Below are 20181 nucleotides of genomic sequence, written 5' to 3' on the forward strand. Positions count from 1 at the left end.
TAACCTCTAACTTTTTTAAAATAAAATTCTTAACTCTTATAGTTGGGTGGCAGGGTGGAGTTACATCTCTACCAAAGGAGGTGTAAGGCGCTCCTTTCTCCTGCTAGCCTGCAGGTCACCCTTGGGTAAGGTGCAGCACCTGCTTAGCCCCCGATCAGGGTCACGTGAAGCCATGGCAGCAGGTGGTGGATGATTGTATGAGCAGCCGGTGCATGTCACAAGCCTTGGTTATGTGACCACTGATGCTAGGCAGACAGTCTCTGAAGAGTATTAATAATGGCTGGGGTCAGTCGTCTTTAAAGATACTGCCCAGAAGGCAGCAATAGCAAATCACTTCTGTGGAAAAATTTGCCAAGAACAATCATGGTCAAGACCACAATCGCCTACATCATATCTCATGGCACATTTTTATTGGATGCCACGCCCCGATTAACACAGCACAGCAAATTCCTAATACACGTAAATACATATGCCAAATAAAGTGTTGTGTGAGACTGATAAGTTTATTTTGTCAGAAATACCACAGGACAGTGAAAAACTTGTCCTGCATACCATCCATACAGATAATTTCATTACAACAGTACACTGAGGTAGTACATGGGAAAACGGTATCAAAATGTATAATAAAGTACAGAGAAAGTGTAGTGCAGATAGATGTAATGTGCGAAGACCATAATGAGGTAGATTGAAGTCAAGAGTCCATACTGGACTTATCTGTTCGCCTCCCAGAGCAACACTGAGCAGATGGCTGATGGAAGGAAGCAATGAGCATGTGATGCACTGGACTGTCTCAAGTTCAAGTTGAATTGTCATTTAACCATACACAGGCAAACGAAACAGTGCTCCTCTGGGGCCAAGGTGCCATACCAACAATCACGTGACTCTGATATTGTTTATTTTACCTTCTGTATGTACTGCTACTGACCAGAGTATATACCAGAGATATTCTCCTCCTGTTTGTATACACACTTCTTTTTAAATCAATAAAAAGATTGAAAAAAGAAAGAAAGAACTATCAGACACAGCACACAGAGCATGTGATATTAGGACAGCAGAAAAACAGTTACAAAATAATAATAATCTAGCCCAAGTCCCTGAGTGTCATGGGCTGTACATTGATGGTTGTCCTGGAGCCACGTTTCTGCAAGAACAAGCCCTCAACAGCAAGTGCAGCTGTAGACAAATGCAATCCAGCTTGTCTCCAACTGAACGGACAGTGGAGAGCGGCACTGACGGAAGGGGCCAGGCCACAACCCAGCACAGTACTGAGTGGCACCCAGCCTCCTCTAGTATCTCCTTCACTGTTGCCAATGAACCAGTGAATCAAAGTGTCAGTATTCTGCACCACCAATGTCCAACGGGGTCTTGCGGTAAAACATCCAAGACAATCACTTCCACCGTTTGTTGGATCACGCTCCACGCACGGCCTGGGATACCTTCTTCCCCAAGTTACTGAAGCAGGCTGGAACACGGTGTGCAACAAGTCCAGCTCCCTCCCTATCCAGCAACTCTTTAGTAGGGTGGTCCTGCAGAGTCTGCTGCCCTTAATAACCAGTGTCTTGCAATCGTGAAAAAAAAAGACAAAGGATGAACAATTGTACCTTTGTTTGGACCCTGGCAGGCCACTGACCCCGAACGTGCTAACTGCTTACCACTGTCTGCATGTTCTGAGGGTAGGGAGCAGAGCAGCTGCCAAACCAGGCTGAGATGCAGCCCTTCAGGAGAACTTCTGTAGAACATCTATGTTCAAGAGAACTCTCAGGGTTGTTATTCATCCAGTCCTGGCCAATATTTGCTACTTAAAGAAAGATAAACTGGTCATAATTTTTGTAGATGCACCACAAAATGATTCTATATTTGAATCTATACTTCAACCTCTAATATAGTTTTATATAATTCTTTATCCTTTCTGATTGCTGAGCATGTAAATACATATGCTGAATGTATTCCATATATGGTTCGAGGAAATACATATGTTCCTCAAACCATAGACAAGACAATAGAGTAGGATCAGACCACTCAATCCATTGAGACTGCTCTGCTGTTCCATCGCGGCTGGAGAACTCCATTCTCGAGGCTTCTCCCCATAACCTCTGATGTCCTTATTAACCAAGAACCTATGAACTTCTGCTTTAAATACACCCAATGACTTGGCCTCCACAGCCATTGTTGCAATGAATTATACAGATTCACTACCCTCTGGCTATAAAATATTCCTCCTCATCTTTGTTCTGAAGAGATGTTCTTCTATTCTGACCCTGCGCCATCTGGTCCTAGACTCCCCCGCTATTGGAAACATCCTCTTCACATCCACTCTATCTGGGCCTTTCAACATTTGATAGGTTTCAATGAGATCCACTGCCCATCCCCCATTCTTCTAAACTCCAGCAAGTACAAGTTTAGAGCCATCAAATGCTCCCCTTTCAATCCAGAATTATTCTCATGAACCTCCTTGATAAGGTGGACTTTTAATGTCACTAACTATCTCATTATGGCCAATGGTCTTGCACCTTGTTGTCTGGCTGCACTGCACCCTCTCTGCAACTGTAACACTTTATTCTGTGTTCTGTTATTGTTGTACTCCGTTGAAGCACTGTTGCAATGAAACAGCTTATATCCACAGCATGAAAACAGTGTTTCACTGTACTGTGACAACAGTAAATCAACTTCACAAATTTTCACAATGCAGCTTCTGAGATTGCTGTGTGAATTTTAGTAACTGCGTTTCTTCAACAGCCAGTGGAGAAAAGTGTACAAGTAAACAGTTTTATGATCTCCTCAAAGAGGGCTAGAGAAATGCAAGTTCTTCTCTGTTAATAAATTTCTATCCCTGTTGGATACCTTAATGACTGAAACCCAATGAGCTATAAAATCAAATATTCAGTAAACTAAAGTTACTCCCTTGGCACGGCACCATCAAGTAATTAAGCTAAATCCTCTTTAAAAATTTACAACTCTTGAGGTTTAAAATTCTAGTTCACACACTAAGAAAGAGTTAAGATGCAGTTTCCTTCAGACAGCCTGACTGTGGGGTATTGTTATTCACACTTACTGATGGTGATTATGTTCATGTTGAAGGAAACCAGCAGAATGTGAAAGCACAAAACATTCTCGTTCACAAGATATGAAAAATAACAAATCTACTGGATTAAACTGGACAAAGTGCTGGAGGAACTCAGGCCAGCTAGCATCTAGGGAGGAGAATAAACAGGGAACATTTTGGGCTGAGGCCCTTCAGGAAGGTGCAGAAGCCAGCATAAGGTGGGGAGAGTGGAAGTGGTACAAACTGGTGAGACCAGGTGAGAGGGAAGGTGAGTGGGAGGGGAAGGGAGATGAAGTGAGAAGGAGGGAGGTGATAGGTAGAAGAGGTAAAGGGTTGAAGAAGGAATCTGATAGGGGAGGAGAGTGGATCAGGACTGAAATGGATAACGATGTAATATAACTGAGTATGTTGTGTTTAATGATCTCCATCGATCATTGCAAAAGTCAAAATGTAATGCAAAGCCACATTACACTTCTGTCAGAATGCAATTAGAGGAACAATGAAAAGTCAATGGCCTGAAACATTAACTGCTCTCCAGCAATTTTTATTTCAGTGATGTTGAAATTGTATGAAAATGTTCGGGCGTTTTTAGTGGTTAGCACATAACAACAAATAATTTCAGCCACCAAACTTGGAAACATCCTCTCCACGTCCACTCTAAGCCATGGAGAGCGGTGAATCTGTGGAATTCATTAGCACAGACATCTGTGGTGGCCAGGTCATTGGGTATATTTAAAGCAGAGGTTGAAAGATTCTTCATTGGTTACAGAGAGAAGCCAGGAGAATGGAGTTGAGAGGGAAAATAAATCAGCCATGGCAGAGCAAACGTGATTGGTCAAGTGGTTCAATTTTGTTCCTATGGTTTTTGGCAGAGATCTTGAAGGGTAATAGGCCAGAGGTGGACTTCTTTGAAGGGGAACAAACAGTTGATGTTTTGGGCTAAGACTCTTCATCAGGGCTGGAAAGGGAGGGGACAGAAGCCAGAATGAGAAAATGGCGTCACCAGTCCTGTTGAAGGTCTTGGCCTGAAACCTCAACTGTACTCTTTTCCAAATATGCCTCATGGCTACCTGAGTTCCTCCAGCATTTTGTTTGTGTGTTACTTGGATTTCCAGCATCTGCAGATTCTCTCTTGTTTGTGACTTGACAACTACACCGCAAAGTCTCTTCCAGGAATGCCTACCCTGAAGAAATTTAAATCTTGCCTTTGATGGGAGTTGAGTGAAACCCTCTCTCACTGCTCCCACTCTGACCTGTCCTATGAAGGATCTCACCCCGAAAGAGTCAACTGTACTCTTTTCCATGGATGCTGCCTGGCCTGCTGACTTCCTCCAGTATTTTGTGTGTGTTACTAAGAAGGTGGGGGTAAGGGAAGGAGGACAAGCTGGCAGGTGATAGGCAAGTTGAGGTGAGATGGAGGCTGAGTGGGGGAGGGATTGGGAAGGGCTAGGTTGAAGAGGCAAGCGTCTGAAGAAAGAATCTTCCGGGGTGCCTAGGTGCGACTGAAGTAGCAACAGTACCCTCAATGGATACGATTAAATACTCCTGAATCTGATAGGAGAGGAGATTTTACCATGGGACAAAGGACAGGAAGGGAACTGGGGGGAGGGGGGAGATAGGCAGATGAAAAGAAAAGGGATGAGAACATAGAACATAACAGCACAGTACAGACCTTTCAGCCCATGATGTTGTGTCAGTCACCCTTTTGCCCCCCCCCCCCCCCGCCCCAGATAGCCCTTCATTTTTCCATCATCCTTAAATGTCCCTAATGTACCTGCCTCTATCACCTCCCTGGCAGGGCATTCCACACACCCACCACATAGGCCTTTAAAGGGAAGACCTCTGAAAATGCACACAATTCAGTCCATTCAGCTGTTGCTGGTAAAAGCAACCGGTGCCTAACAATTGTGAATCAGTCAGGCTTCAGGTGAACAAAACTATCAGAAACACAAGATATTCTGCAGATGCTGGAAATCCAAAGTAAACACACAATATACTGGAGGAACTCAGCAGGTCAGGCAGGATCTATGGAAAAGAATAAACAGTTGACATTTGGGGCCAAGACCCTTCTTCAGGACTGTGTGGCATCGCTGTTGACATTTAGTGATGATTATGTTCAAACTGAAGGAAACTGGCAGAATGTACAATCATAAACAAATTCTTGTTCACAAGGAATAAAGAATCTAATGGATCAACATGTACAAAATGGTGGAGGAACTCAGCAGATCAGGAAGCATCTATAGAGCCTCAGGCCTAGAAAGGAAGGGGGAAGAAGCGAGAACAAGGTGAAGGGAGGGACCCGTATACAAGTTGGCAGGCAATAGAAGAGACCAGGTGAGGGGTTTGAAGGCTCAGTCAAAAGTGATTTGAGGGAGATAGGTTGAAGAGATAATGAAGGAAACTGATAGTGGAAGAGAGTGGACCATGAGAGTAATTTAAGGAAGTGAACCAGAGGGAGGTAATGAGGTGAGGAGAAGATGAGAGGGGAACCAAAACAGGGAATTGGAATTGGGCAGAGAAATTACTCGAAGTTAGTGAAATCAGTGTTCATGCCATCAGGCAACATCTATTTCAGGATTATATATCAGCCATGATAGAATGGTGGAGCAGATTCCTAAGGCTTATGGAGTTCAGAATCAGTATTGAACAGCAGAGACGTCAAATCTGGACAAGCAGAGAGGCAGAGACTCACCAGAGTGTTAATGCCGCCAGAGAAAAGCATCAGCTGGAGTACCATGGGCACCAGGTCCAGGCTGAAGATGGTTGAGCACAACTGGTCATCAGCAGCTGCAGAGAACAAGCAAATGGACAGTTAGTGACTGGACATCACTGAAAGACACAATCTGAAACAAAGCCAGGAAGAACGGGGAATGTCAAACATTCCCGACAGTTGAGGTGCCACAATAGCACAGCAGTTAGCGTGACATGAACAGCTTGGGCTGTCCAAGTTAAGTTCAATTCCAGCGTCTACATATCAATGATTTGGATGATGAAATTGATGTCTTTGTTGCAAAGTTTGCGGGCAAAATGAAGATAGATGGAGGGGCAGATAGTTTTGAGGAAGTAGAGAGGCTACAGAAGGATTTCGACAGATTAGGAGAATGGGCAAAGAAGTGGCAGATGGAATACAATGTCTGGAAGTGCATGGTCATGCACTTTGGTAGAAGAAATTAAAGGGTTGACCATTTTCTAAATGGAGCGAGAATACAAAACTCTGAAGTACAAACCGACTTGGGAGTCCCTCTGCAGGTTAGTTTGCAGGTTGAGTCTGTAGGTGCACAGAGTAGAGCAGTGGGCAAAGCATGCATCCTTGAGGTGCACCAGTGTTGACTGTTAGCATGGAGGAAATTCTATTTCTGATCCACACAGACTGTGGTCTGCCAGTGAGGAAGTCAAAGATCCAGTTACCGCACTGCATCACCAAAATAAAAATAAAAGTTGCACTGAGCTTTCTTCTAGAACGGCTGCAGTCCTTGAGTGGTGGGTACAACATCTTAACACAGACTCACCGGTTAAGTTGTTGAGGAGCCACAGACATTCCCGCGTCAGGGACTGGTGCGACTGTAGGAATTTGTTGATGATTGAACTCAGTGCCTGCAGCACTCGCCAGTCCAACAGCCGGTCTCTGCTCAGGACTGATTCACAGCTCGCCGTCAGATTTCCCAAGCAACGGGCCACAGGGTAAATGAGCTGAAAGAGTAAGGAGAAAAGTATAAACAAAACTTTCTATCCTCAGAAATCCTCACCATCCAGGTCATGCTCTCTTCTCATTACTACCATTGTTAAGAAGGTACAGGAGCCTCAGGTCTACAGTTATTACCCTTCAACCATCGGTCTCCTGAACTAGAAGGGATAACATCACTGACCTCAACTCGGAACTGAATCCACAACCAACAGACTCACTATCAAAGCCTCTACGACTCATGTTCTCAGTATTTATTTATATTTGCATACAGTCTTTTGCACATTGGTAGGTTGCCCACCTTTGTTACAGTGTAGTTTTGCATTTCTCTGCTCTACACTGAATGTCCACAAGAAAATGAATCTCAAGGTTGTATGTGGTGGCATACATGTACTGTACTTTGACAATGAATTTACTTTGAACCTTGAATAAGAGAGTCTGCAGATACTGGAAATCCAGAGCAACATACACAAAATGCTGGAGGAACTCAGCAGGTCAGGCAGAATCTATTGTTATGCCGTTGGCCCCCTCCTTTGTGAAAATCGCAAGAACTCTAGTTAAGGGGGGTCAACTGACCCAAGAGAGAGAGACGTGCGAAAGACCACGTTCTTCCAAGAAGCAGAATAAAAGTGACTTTGACTATTGTCTCATGGAGACCACCTGAAAAGCCCTCGGGCAAAGTGGGCTGGTTGAGAGAGAGATCGCATTACCTGCAACTTGATTGACACCTGCGATCTCGTGAAGAAGTATAAAGGCGGGTCTGAGGGGAGGACCCTCAGATGCACCAAGGAAACACACGAAGGAGAAACGCTAGAAATCCTGCGACAGCGTTTTAATAGCTACAGCCGGTGGTGGGGTTCGTGTGCGTCCTTCCCTTGCCTGGGATTGGCGACTTCACCACGGAAGATGGCCTAGCTACAGGGGAAGCCACAGATGAGTCCATTCCCCCAACGAGACTTCCGACTACCTCCTACAGGTTGGAAAACCTGTCGGGTAAATGCTTCATGTTCTCTGTCTTTCTAACTAAACGTGCACCAACGCGACACTTCCGCCGACAACTAAGTGAAACTGCCGTGATCTAAAAGACTTTTAGCTATCCAGTGAACGATATAAAATCTACATTACCCCTAGACGACGATCGAGCTTGTGTTTTGAATGATTATTATTACACCGGTGTTTTAGATTAAGTTTTGATGATCTGAATGTTTTGTATTAACCATACGTTTGTGCCCTTTTTTTGAATAAAACGGTTGAAAATAGTAGCATCCGACTCAGCTGATCCATCTATCTTTGCTGGTAAGTTACCTGGTTACGGGGTTTTCGTAACACTATGGACAGTTGACTTTTGGCCAATGTGCCAAAGTTTTCTTTATGACTGAATCTTGATCAACCTCCCACGTGGGATTTTACCAAAGGCCCTGCTAAAGTCCATGTAGACAACATCCACAGCCTTGCTTTGATCAATTTTCCTGGTAACTTCCTTGAAAAACACTGTAAGACACAACTTACCATGCACAAAGCCATGTGGACCATCCCCATCAGTCCTTGTCTATCCAAATACTTATATATCCAATCCCTTAGAAAACCTTCCACTAACTTCCCCACTACTGATGTTAGTCATGCTCACAACCCTATAAATCCTTGGCTTATTCTTAGAGCATTTCTTAAACAACAGAACAACATGATCTGGTACATCACCTGTCTCTAAGGACATTTTAAATATCTCTGTTTGGGTCACTGCAATTTCTGTACTAGCTTCTCACAGGGTCCGAGGGAACAGCTAGTCAGACCCTGGAGATTTATTGACCATAATTTGCCTCAAAACAGCAAACACTTCCTTGTTTATAATTTGTATAGGGTCCATGACTTTACTGCTGCTTTGCCTCACTTCTACAGACTCCATGCCCGCCTCCCAAAAGATGCAAAAAGTCAATTTAAGACCTTCCTCACTGTATTTGGCTCCACGCATAGATTACCATTTTGATCTTCTAGAGGATCAATTTTGTCCTTTGCTATCCTTTTGCTCTTAATATATCTGTAGAAGCCCTTGGGGTTCACCTTCACCTTGTCTGCTAGGGCAACCTCATGCCTTCTTTTAGCCCTCCTGATTTTCTTTCTCGGTGTTCTCTTACATTTCTTAAACTCAAGTACCTCATTTGTTCCTGTCTGCCTATACCTGCTACAATTGCAAGAAAAAGTTTGTGAACCCTTTGCAATTACCTTGTTTTTCTGTATTAACTTCTCATAAAGTGTGGTCTGATCTTCATCTAAGTCATACAAATCTGCCTAAAGTAATAACACACAATTACACTTTTTATGTTTTAATTGAACACATTGTTTAATCATTCACAATCCAGGCTGGAAAAAGTATGTGAACGCTTGTATATAACTAATAGAATCTCTTCAGCGGCAATAACCTCCACCAAACGTTTCCTGTGGCTGCTGATCAGACTTGCACAACGGCGAGTAGGAACGTTAGACCATTCCTCCTTACCAAACCGTTTCAATTCATCAGTATTTATGCCATACCTTGCATAAACAGCCCTCTTCAGATCATGCCACAACATCTCAGTTGGGTTAAGGTCTGGACTCTTGACTTGTCCATTCCAAAGCACAAATTTTCTTTTTTAAATCATTCTGTTGTAGATTTACTCTTGTGTTTTGGATCATTGTCTTGTTGATCATCGAACTTCTACGAACCTTCAGATAATGGACTGCTACCCTGACATTATCCTGTGAAATATCCTGATACAATTTTGAATTCATTGTGTTCCCTCAACAGTTGCAAGCTGTCTAGGCTATTATTAGCAGAAGCAGATTGCGTTTGTCTACTATTGTGGCTTAGAGGAAGATCAGATATCATTTTAATGCAGAAAACCAGGTAATTGCAAAGGATTCACAAACTTTTTCTTGCAACTGTATGCAGCACCTTCTTTTTCTTAACTAGGGCCTCAATATCTCTCGAAAAGCAAGGTCTGTTATCATTGCCTGTTATTCTGATAGACACACACACAAATTTTGCACTCTCAAAATTTCAGTTTTGAAGGCCTCAGTTACTAAGTACACCTTTGCCAGAAAACAGCCTTACCCAATCCACATTTGCCAGACCCTTTCAGATACCATCAAAATTGGACTTTCTCCAATTTAGACTCTCAAACTGCAGACCAGAACTATCCTTTTCCATAATTACTTTGAAACTAATGTCATTACATTCACTAAATGCAAAGTATCACAAACTTCTGTCACGTGCCCTGTCTCATTTTCTAATACAAGATTTCATATCACGCTCTCTTGTTGGAACTGGAATGTACTGATCAAGGAAACTTTCCTGAAGACATTTTACAAACTCTTTCCATAAGACCATAAGACACAAGAGTCAAATTATCCCTTTTGGCCCATCGTGTTTGCTCCGCCTTTTAACCATGGCTGATCCTTTTTCCCCCTCCTCAATCCCATTCCCCGGCCTTCTTCCCATAACCTTTGATGCCATGTCCAATCAAGCTCCACCTTAAATACACCCAACAACCTGGCCACAGCTGTCTGTGGTAATAAACTCCACAAATTCACCACCCTTTGGCTAGAGAAATTTCTCAGCATCTCTGTTATAGATGGATGCCCCTCTGTATTTTAGAAAGGATAAACTGACATTGGAAAAGGTTCAGAGAAGATTCACAAGAATGATTCCAGGAATGAAAGGGTTACCGCATGAGGGACTTCTGGCACTCTTCCGCTGTAGTCCCTGGAGTTCAGGAGAATGAGGGGGGAAATCTGATAGAAACATTCTGAATATTAAAAGGCCTGAACAGATTAGATATGACAAAGTTATTTCCCATGGTAGGGGAGTCTAGGACAAGAGGGCACAACTTCAGGATTAAAGGACATCCATTTAAAACAGAGATGCGGAGAAATTACTTTCATCAGAGGTTGATAAATCTGTTTGTTACCACAAATGGCTGTGGAGGCACTTAGGGCAGAGATAGATAGGCTCTTGATTAGCCAGGGTGTCAAAGGGTATGGGGAGAAGGCAGAGAGTTGGGATGACTGGAGGAATTGGATAAGACTCCACAGGCCGAATGGCCTACTTCTACTCCTATATCTTATGGTCTTATATCCTGAGGCTGTAACCTCTTGTCCTTGAACCCCCACCATAGGAAACATCTTTTCTACATCTATTCTGTCTAATCCTTTCAACATTCGAATGGTTTCAATGAGATCCTTCCTCATCCTTCTAAATTCCAGCAAGTACAGGCCCGGAGCTATTAAACCTTCCTCGTACGATAACCTTTTCCTTCCCAGAATCATCCTTGTGAACTTCCTCTTCACCCACTCCAATGTCACTACATCTTTTCTTCGATGGGGAGCCCAAATCTGTTCACAAATCTCAAGGTAAGGCCTCATCAGTGCCTTATAAAGCCTCAGCATCACATCCCTGTTCCTGAACTCTAGACCTGTTGAAATGAATGCTAACATTGCATTTGCCTTCCTCACCACTGACACAACCTGCAAATTATCCTTTGGGGTGCTCTGCACAAGGACTCCTAAGCCCCTTTGCATCTCAGATTTTTGGAGTTTCTCCCCATTTAGAAAATAGTCGTGCACATTTATTTCTTCAATCAAAGTGCATAACCATGCATTTTCCAACATTGTATTTCATCTGCCACTTTCTTGCCCATTCTCCCAATCTGTCTAAGCCCTTCTGCATCCTACCTGTTTCCTCAACACTACTTGCCCCTTCACCAATCTTTGTATCATCTGCAAACTTGGCAACAAAGCCAATGATTCCATCATCTATATCACTGATATACAGCATAAAAAGCTGTCCCAACATTGACCCCTGCGGAACACCACTAGTCATGGCAGCCAACCAGACAAGGATCCTTTTATTCCCTCTTGTTGCCTCCTACCAATCAGCCAATGCTCTAACCATGTTAGTAACTTTCCTGTAATACCATGGGCTTTAACTTGGTGAGTAGCCCCATGGGTCGCATCTTATCAATGGCCTTCTGAAAATCCAAATATATAACATCCACTGCATCCCCTTTATCTATCCTACTTGTAATCTCCTCAAAGAATTCCAACAGGTTTGTCAGGCAAGACTTTTCCTTAATGAAACAATGCCGACTTTGTCCTATCCTGTCCTGTCACTAAGTATTCCACAACCTCATCCTTAGCCATTGACTCCAACGTCTTCCCAACCACTGAGGTCAGGCTTACTGGTCCATAATTTCCTTTTTGCTACCTTCTTTCTTTCTTATAGAGTGGAGTGACATTTGCAATTTTCCAGTCCTCTGGCACCGTGCCAGGATCCAATGATTTCTGAAAGATCATTTCTAATGCTTTCACATTCTCTACCACTATCTCTTTCAGAACCCCAGGGTGCAGTTCATCTGGCCCAGGTGATTTATGTACCCTTAGGTCTTTCAGCTTTTTGAGCACCTTCTCCCTTGTAACAGTAACTGCACTCACTTCTGCTCCCTCGCACCCTTCAATATCTGGCACGCTGGTAGCATCTTCCACAGTGAAGCCTGATGCAAAATACTCATTTAGTTTGTCTGCCATCTCCTTGTTCTCTGTTATTATTTCTCTGGCCTCATTATTTCCACTCTTATCTCTGCTTGTTTGTAAATTTGAAAAAGATTTTATTATCCACTTTGATATTGTTTGCTAGCTTGCTTTCATATTTCATCTTCTCCCTCCTAGCAATTCTTTTAATTGTTCTCTCTAGGTTTTTAAAAGCTTCCCAATCCTCTGTCTTACCACAAATTTTTGTGTTGTTGTATGCCTTTTCTTTTGCTTTTCAATGAGCTTTGACTTCCCTTGTCAGCCACATATGTACTATTTTGCCATTTGAGTATTTCTTAGTTTTTCAAATATTATTTATCCTGCATCTTCCTCATTTTCCCCAGAAACTCACACCATTGCTGCTCTGCTGTCATCCCTGCCAGCAGCTCCTTCCAATTTACTTTAGCCACTCCTCTCGTACCACTGTAATTTCCTTTACTCCACTGAAATACTGCTACGTCAGACTATCAAATTTCAAGTTGAACTCAATCATTTTGCGATCACTGTTTCCTAAGTGTTCTTTTACGTTGAGCTCCCTAATAACCTAAAGTCCATTACATACCACCCAATCCTGCATAGCTGATCCCCCAGTGTGCTCAAATACAAGCTGCTCTAAGAAGCCATCTCATTGTCATTCAACAAACTCACTCTCTTGAGATCCATTACCAACCTGATTTTCCCAATCAATCTGCATGTTGAAATCTCCCATAATCATCATAACATGGTTCTTTTGACACACCTTTTCTATTCCCTGTTGTAATCTGTAGTTCACATCCCAGCTACTGTTGGGAGCCTGCATTTAATTGCCATCAGGGACCTTTTACCCTGCAGTTTCTGAACTCAACCCACAAGGATTTGACATCTTCCACTCCTGGGTCACATCTTTTTAATAATTTAATGCCATTCTTTACCAGCAGAGGCATGCCATCCACTCTGCTGATCTTTGTAACCCATCAATACAACGTGTAATCTTGTATATTCAACTCCTAACTATAATCATGTTTCAGCCACGATTCAGTGATGGCCACAACATCGTACCTGACAGTCTGTAAAAGTGCACCAAGATGATCTACCTTATTTCGTATACTCCATGCATTGAAATACAACGCTTTGGTGAGTGCTGTATTTGCTACCCTTTTTGATTCTGCATCCCTAATGCACTGATACTCACCCTGCTTGCTGCAATTATGTCCTATCATCTGCCTGCCCTTCCTGACAGTCTGACTGTACGCTATCTGTGCTTTTTTACAATCCATCCTATCCTGAGTCCCTTCACTCTGGTTTCCACTCCACTGCCAAATTAGTTTAAACCCTCTCAAACCTGCCTGCGAGAATATTGGCCCTCCTTGGGTTCAGGTACAACCCATCGCTTTTGAACAGGTCATACCTCTCTCAGAAGAGATTCCGATGATCAAAGATCCTGAAACCCTCTCCCCTGCACCTGCTTCTCAGCCACACATTAATCTGTCAAATCATCCTGTTTCTGCCCTCACTGGCGCATGGCACAGACAGCAAACCAGAAATTCCTACCCTGGAGGTCCTGCTTCTCAGCTTTCTACCTAGCTCTTTAAATATTCTCTTCAGAACCTGTGCTTTTCCGTCCTATGTCATTGGTATCAATATGTACCACAATACCTGGCTCTCTCTCCCTCTCTCCAAAATGCTGTGGACGCGATTCAAGACGGCTCTGACCCTGGTACCTGTGAGGCAACATATCATTCAACTATCCCATTCACATCCACAGAATTGCCTGTCTTTTCCCCTGACTACTGAATCCTCTATCACTACATTCCTCCCTTCTCCCCCTTTCCCTTAAGCACCACGGACTTACCTTCAGCGCCAGCAACTTGGTCTCCAACTATACACTGCCTATTCACTGTCTCCTGACAGTCACTCAGCTACTCACCTCCTACAAAGTAGGAGTGACTACTTCCCTGTAACTCTGATCGATTATCTCCTCGCTCTCACGTACAAGTGGAAGCTCATCTAGCTGCTGCTCCAGATCCCTGACACCGTTTTCAAGGAGCTGCAGCTGAAGGCATTTCAGACAGATGTAGTTCCCTGGGAGATCCAGAGTCTCCCAGGACTTCAACATCTGGCACGGAGAACACAACAGCCATTTACTACACTAGGTACAACAAGAGGGGGGAAAAAAGGGAACTTTAACAGAAATTTACTAAGAGACAATGCCTCTTTTGAGCCAAAGCCTCACCACTGACCTAATCCCAATAACGGCCGCCACACTTGTCACTTGTGTACTTTTAAACAAGCATCGGCGACCTGCGAGAAAGCTCATCGCTATGGCCTGCTCCTGCCGCTGATTAAGCCACAGGAATTTCCCAACTAGCCCTTTTACAGTATGGGACTCCCAGACAGTATGTGGAAAGTTAAAATCACCTCATATCACAAACTTGCAACAGTCTGCGACCTCTCAACAGATTTTCTCCTCAAAAAACCCACGGTTTGTGGCTAGTTTATAATATAATCCCATTAATGTGGTGGTACCTTTCTTATTCCTCAGTTCTACCCATAAAGTCTCACTAGGCGAGCTCTTCAGTAGGTCCTGACTAAACACTGCAGTGGCATTTTCCCTGATTAGTAATGCCACCCCTCCACCTTAATTCCTCCCACTCTATCAAGTCTGAAGCAACAGAACCCCAGAACACTGAGCTGCCAGTCCTGCCCTTCCTGCAATCAAGTCTCAGCAATGGCTACATTGTCATTATTCCACATGCTGATCCATGCCCTAAGCTTACCTGCCTTTCCTACAATACTCCTTGCATTGAAATGTCAAGTGAAGTCACTTTTTATTATCATTTCGACCATAACTGCTGGTACAGTACACAGTAAAAATGAGACAACGTTTTTCAGGACCATGGTGTTACATGACACAGTACAAAAACTAGACTGAACTACGTAAAAAAACACAGAAAAAAAACTACACTAGACTACAGACCTACCCAGGACTGCATAAAGTGCACACAACAGTGCAGGCATTACAATAAATAACAAACAAGACAAGGTGTCAGTCCAGACTCTGGGTATTGAGGAGTTTGATGGCTTGGGGGAAGAAACTGTTACATAGTCTGGTCAGAGAGCCCGAATGCTTTGGTGCCTTTTCCCAGACGACAGGAGGGAGAAGAGTTTGTATGAGGGGTGCGTGGGATCCTTCATAATGCTGTTTGCTTTGCGGATGCAGCATGTAGTGTAAATGTCTGTAATGGCGGGAAGAGAGACCTTGATGATCTTCTCAGCTGACCTCATTATCGGCTGCAGGGTCTTGCGATCCTAGATGGTGCAATTTCTGAACCAGGCAGTGATGCAGCTGCTCAGGATGCTCTCAATACAACCCCTGTAGAATGTGGTGAGGATGGGGGGTGGGAGATGGACTTTCCTCAGCCTGTGCAGAAAGTAGAGACGCTGCTGGGCTTTCTTTGCTATGGAGCTGGTGTTGAGGGACCAGGTGAGATTCTCCGCCAGGTGAACACCAAGAAATTTGGTGCTCTTTATGATCTCTACAGAGCAGCCGTCGATGTTCAGTGGGGAGTGGTTGCTCCGTGCCCTCCTGAAGTCAACAACCATCTCTTTTGGTTTGTTCACATTCAGAGACAGGTTGTTGGCTCTGCACCAGTCCGTTAGCCGCTGCACCTCCTCTCTGTAAGCTGACTCATCGTTCTTGCTGATGAGACCCACTACGGTCATCGGCGAACTTGATGATGTGATTCGAGCTGTGTCTTGCAGCACAGTCATGGGTCAGCAGAGTAAACAGCAGTGGACTGAGCACGCAACCCTGGGGAGCCCCCGTGCTCAGTGTGATGGTGTTGGAGATGCTGCTCCCGATCCGGACTGACTGAGGTCTCCCAGTCAGGAAGTCTAGGATCCATTTGCAGAGGGAGTAGGTTCAGCTTTCCAATCAGTTTCTGAGGGATGATTGTGTTGAATGCTGAACTGAAGTCTATGAACAGCATCCGAGCGTATGTGTCTTTTGTTGTCCAGGTGGGTTAGGGCCAAGTGGAGGGTGATGGCAATGGTGTCGTCTGTTGAGCGGTTGGGATGATACGCGAACTGCAGGGGGTCCAGTGAGGGGGGCAGCAGGGTCTTGATGTGCCTCATGATGAGCCTCTCGAAACACTTCATGATGATGGATGTGAGTGCAACGGGACTGTAGTCATTTAGGCAGGACACTGAAGACTTCTTTGGCACGGGGATGATGGTGGCGGCCTTGAAATGTACATAGCTGAGAACATTAGACACACCATGTTCAACCTTTCGCTTCCTGGTTTTATATGTAGGCTTAACAACACATGTCTGCACAACCTCTCCACTAACTGTTTTGGTACCCTGATTCTCATCCCCCTGTAATTCTAGCTTAAACTCCACTATGCAGCATTAGTAAACCTTCCTACTTGGGTATCAGTGCCCCTTCAGTTCAGGTGTAAACCATTCCTTCTGTACAGGTCCTACCTTCCAGGAAGAGAGCCAAATGATCCAAAAATCTGAAGCCCTCCCTCCTACACCAACTTCTTAGTCACATATTAAACTGTACAGTCTTCCTAGTTCTGGCCTCACTAGCACATGGCACAGGTAGCAATTCTGAGATTACAATCCTGTAGGACCTGCCTTTTACCTTATCATGTAACTCCCTGCATTCTGTATGCAGAACCTCTTCACTCATCCTATCCATGTCATTGGAACCGATGTGGAACATGATCTGTTGCTGTTCACCCTCCCACTTAGAATGCTGTGAACTCAATCTGTGATGTCCCTGACCCTGGCATCCAGGAGGCAACATACCATTTGGGAATCTCATTCGCGTCCACTGAACCTCCTGCCCATTCCCCTAACCAATGAATCTCATATTATTACAGCTTACATCTTCTCCCCCCCCTTTCCTTCGGAGTCACAGAGCCAGACTCTGCCAGAAACCTGTCTGCTGTGGCTTTCCTGTGTGAGGTCAACCCCTCAGTGATACCCAAAGTGTATCAAGAGTACAAGTATACCTGTTGTTGAGAGCAATGGCCACAGGGGCACTTTGCACTGGCTATCCATCCCCTATTCCCCTCTTGATGGACACCCAGTTATTTATGTCCTACACCTTGTGTGTAACTACCTCTATGTCCTGTCTACCAATCCCTCAGCTTCCCAAATGGTCCAGAATTCATCCAGTTCCAGCTCCAACAATGCAGGTGTAGTCATCAGGCACACTGGAGGTCCCCTGCCTTCCCATATCCTGCAAGAGGAACATTCCACTATCTTGACTGGTCTTTGCCAAAGGCTCGATGAGTCGAACTTCAGCTCCCCCCTCTAACACTGGCCCCCTTCACAATGGCCACTCCACTTAAACTTGATTTTACTGGACCTTGCCAACTGCCCAATTATGCACGATCCAGTGTCTCCTGGGGAACTGTGGCATGCAAAATGTGCTGACTGCCCCTGCTTGCTTCTTTGAAACTCTGCACCTATGCAATCCTGTGTCTCCTCCGGAACATGCCATACAAAATGTGTCAAATAGACCCATTTGCTTCTTTTAATCTCTCTCTCTCTCTCTACACAAATAGGAGGTGATAGGTGGAAGAGAAAAAGGGCTTAAGAAGGTATCTGACAGGAGAGGACTGTGGACCATGGGAGTAAGGGAACGAGGAGGGTCACCAGAGGGAAGCGATGAGCAGATGAGGAGGAGTAAGAGGGGAACCAGAAAGGGAAATGAAGAGAATGGGGAGGGGGAGAAATCACCAGAAATCAGAGAAATCAATGTTCATGTCATCAGGTTGAAGGCTACCCAAACGGAATATGAGGTGTTGCTCCTCCAACCCGAGTTCGATTTATCATGGCAAAGTATACTTTGAATGAGGGAAGAAAATTTCCAAGGAACAGCAGGACCAACTGCCCAGGATTATATTACTAATGGTCCTTATCACTGACGCTGCTCAGACGCAAAAGATTCTGTAAAAACTCAAGTTCTTCCTTTATCCCTGAAGTGGATAATGAGATTTACTAAATATTTAGTATTTAGAAGAGGGGTTTTGGAGTTCACGGTCATAGACCCTCAATGTTACAGCACCAGCAATTGGGGGTTCAATTCCTGCTGATCTCTGTAAGGAGTTTGTACTCTCCCCGTGATCATGCAGGTTTCCTCCTATATTCCAAAGACGTTTGGGTTAGGATTAGTAAGCTGTGGGCATGCTGCATTGGCACTGGAAGCATAGCTGCTCCCAGCACATCCTTGGACTGTGTTGGTCGTTGGCGCAAATGACGCATTTCACCAAGTTTCAACACATGTGTGACAAATAAAGTTAATCTTTCTATATAAGAAACTGTGGCATTTCCCACTTCACAACATCCACGCTTCATAAAAACAAGCAGTAAAGTGCTTCAGAAAGTCCCAAGGCTATAAACGGCATTGCATAAACAGTGATTTTTCTTTCTATTATGCATTAGATGGATCCTGTCCTACTCTGAAATGGCACTGACGATGGGCATGTGGGGATAAATTAAAGGATCTCCCAGCTTTACTTACCAATTCCACACCATCTGTTGTTGTGCTGGAATCAATGGCATTGCCCAAAGCTATCAGCAGTCGTACAGCTTGGTGCACAAGGCCCTGAGAGACCAGACATTCACAGTTGACACCACTGCGAGGGAAACAGAGAGAGAGAGAGATGAGTGTTTCAATTAGCCCTCTTCCCCTTCGGGGAGGAGGTAAAGGAGCCCTGAAGACATACATTCAACGTTTTCGGAACAGCTTCTTCTTCTCAGCCATCAGATTTCTAAAAGGTTCAGGAACATGACCTCACTATTTTTGCTCTCTGTTTGTACTTATTGTAACTTCTAGTAATTTTCACGTATTAATCATCGCATATGAAGTGCCAGTAGTGTTATACTGATTATTTTTAAAACTTGTGTTGTAAATGTACTTTGTGTTAAGTATAATGGACCCTCTGGTTAATAGTAGAGGTCCATGGCATAAAAAAAGATTGGGCGCCCCTGATTTAGGGTGAGAGGGAGTAACTTTAAAGGAGATATCTGGAACAAGTTGCTGTTATTATTATTTTTTTTTTAAACACACAGAGAATGGTGGGTGTAATGATGGCATTGAAAAAGCTCTTAGGTCGGCAAAGGGAGATTCAAAGAACATGCAGACAATGGAGGGATATGGATATTGTGTCAGCAGATAGGATTAATTTAGTTGGGTATTTAATTACAACTTCAATTAGCTTAGCATAACATCATGGTCTGAAAAGCCTGTTTCTGTACTGTGTTATCCAATGTCCACTCAACCATCATGCTCCTGAACCAGAGGGGATAACTTACCTCAACTTCACTAAACTGTACCCATGATCTATAACTCACTTTCAAAGACTCTTCATCTATTCCTCTTGATATTTATTGCCTAATATTTATTTATTATTATTATTTTTCTCTTTTGTATTTGCACAGTTTGTGGTCTTTTACACATTGGTTGTTTGTCCGTTCTGTTGGGTGTGGTCTTTGATTCGACTATGGTTTTTGTATGTACTGTGTATGCCCGCAAGAAAAAGAATCTCAGGGTTGTACATGCTGAAATACTGTGTGTGTGTGTGTGTGTGTGTATATATATATATTTGATAATAAATTTACTATGAACTTTGAATATCCCTTTGGAGAAGTGAACCAACTGTTTCTACCTGGTCCAGACCTAGATGTGACTTTAGACCCATATTCAAAGGGTTAAATCTTTGCTGTCAACAATATGTCCTAGTATGTCACTCTGCAAAAGACAACGACACATGGATAACTGCAGCTGTGTCATATGGAATCATATCCATAGAATAACCATGCTTGGAGTATTGTGTTCAGCTCAGGTCACCTCATAATAGGAAGAATGGGGAAGCTTTAGAGAGGGTGCAGAGATTTA

The 20181-nt window shown here is 43.8% G+C and overlaps 1 protein-coding gene across 1 annotated transcript in view; it reads right to left on the reverse strand.

Moving 5' to 3' along the window:
• The window catches only part of tmco6 (transmembrane and coiled-coil domains 6), a 59940-nt gene that overhangs the window by 12760 nt on the left and 26999 nt on the right, over positions 1 to 20181 (reverse strand). The window contains exons 8-10 of the mRNA XM_073067425.1: positions 18805 to 18919; positions 6553 to 6733; positions 5736 to 5830 (exon numbers count right to left, since the gene is read on the reverse strand). Coding sequence (XP_072923526.1) covers positions 5736 to 5830; positions 6553 to 6733; positions 18805 to 18919 — 391 coding nt within the window. The remainder of the gene's footprint in view (positions 1 to 5735; positions 5831 to 6552; positions 6734 to 18804; positions 18920 to 20181) is intronic.

This window comes from Hemitrygon akajei, chromosome 15 (genome assembly GCF_048418815.1).
Source record: "Hemitrygon akajei chromosome 15, sHemAka1.3, whole genome shotgun sequence".
Classification (NCBI taxonomy): Eukaryota; Metazoa; Chordata; class Chondrichthyes; order Myliobatiformes; family Dasyatidae; genus Hemitrygon; species Hemitrygon akajei.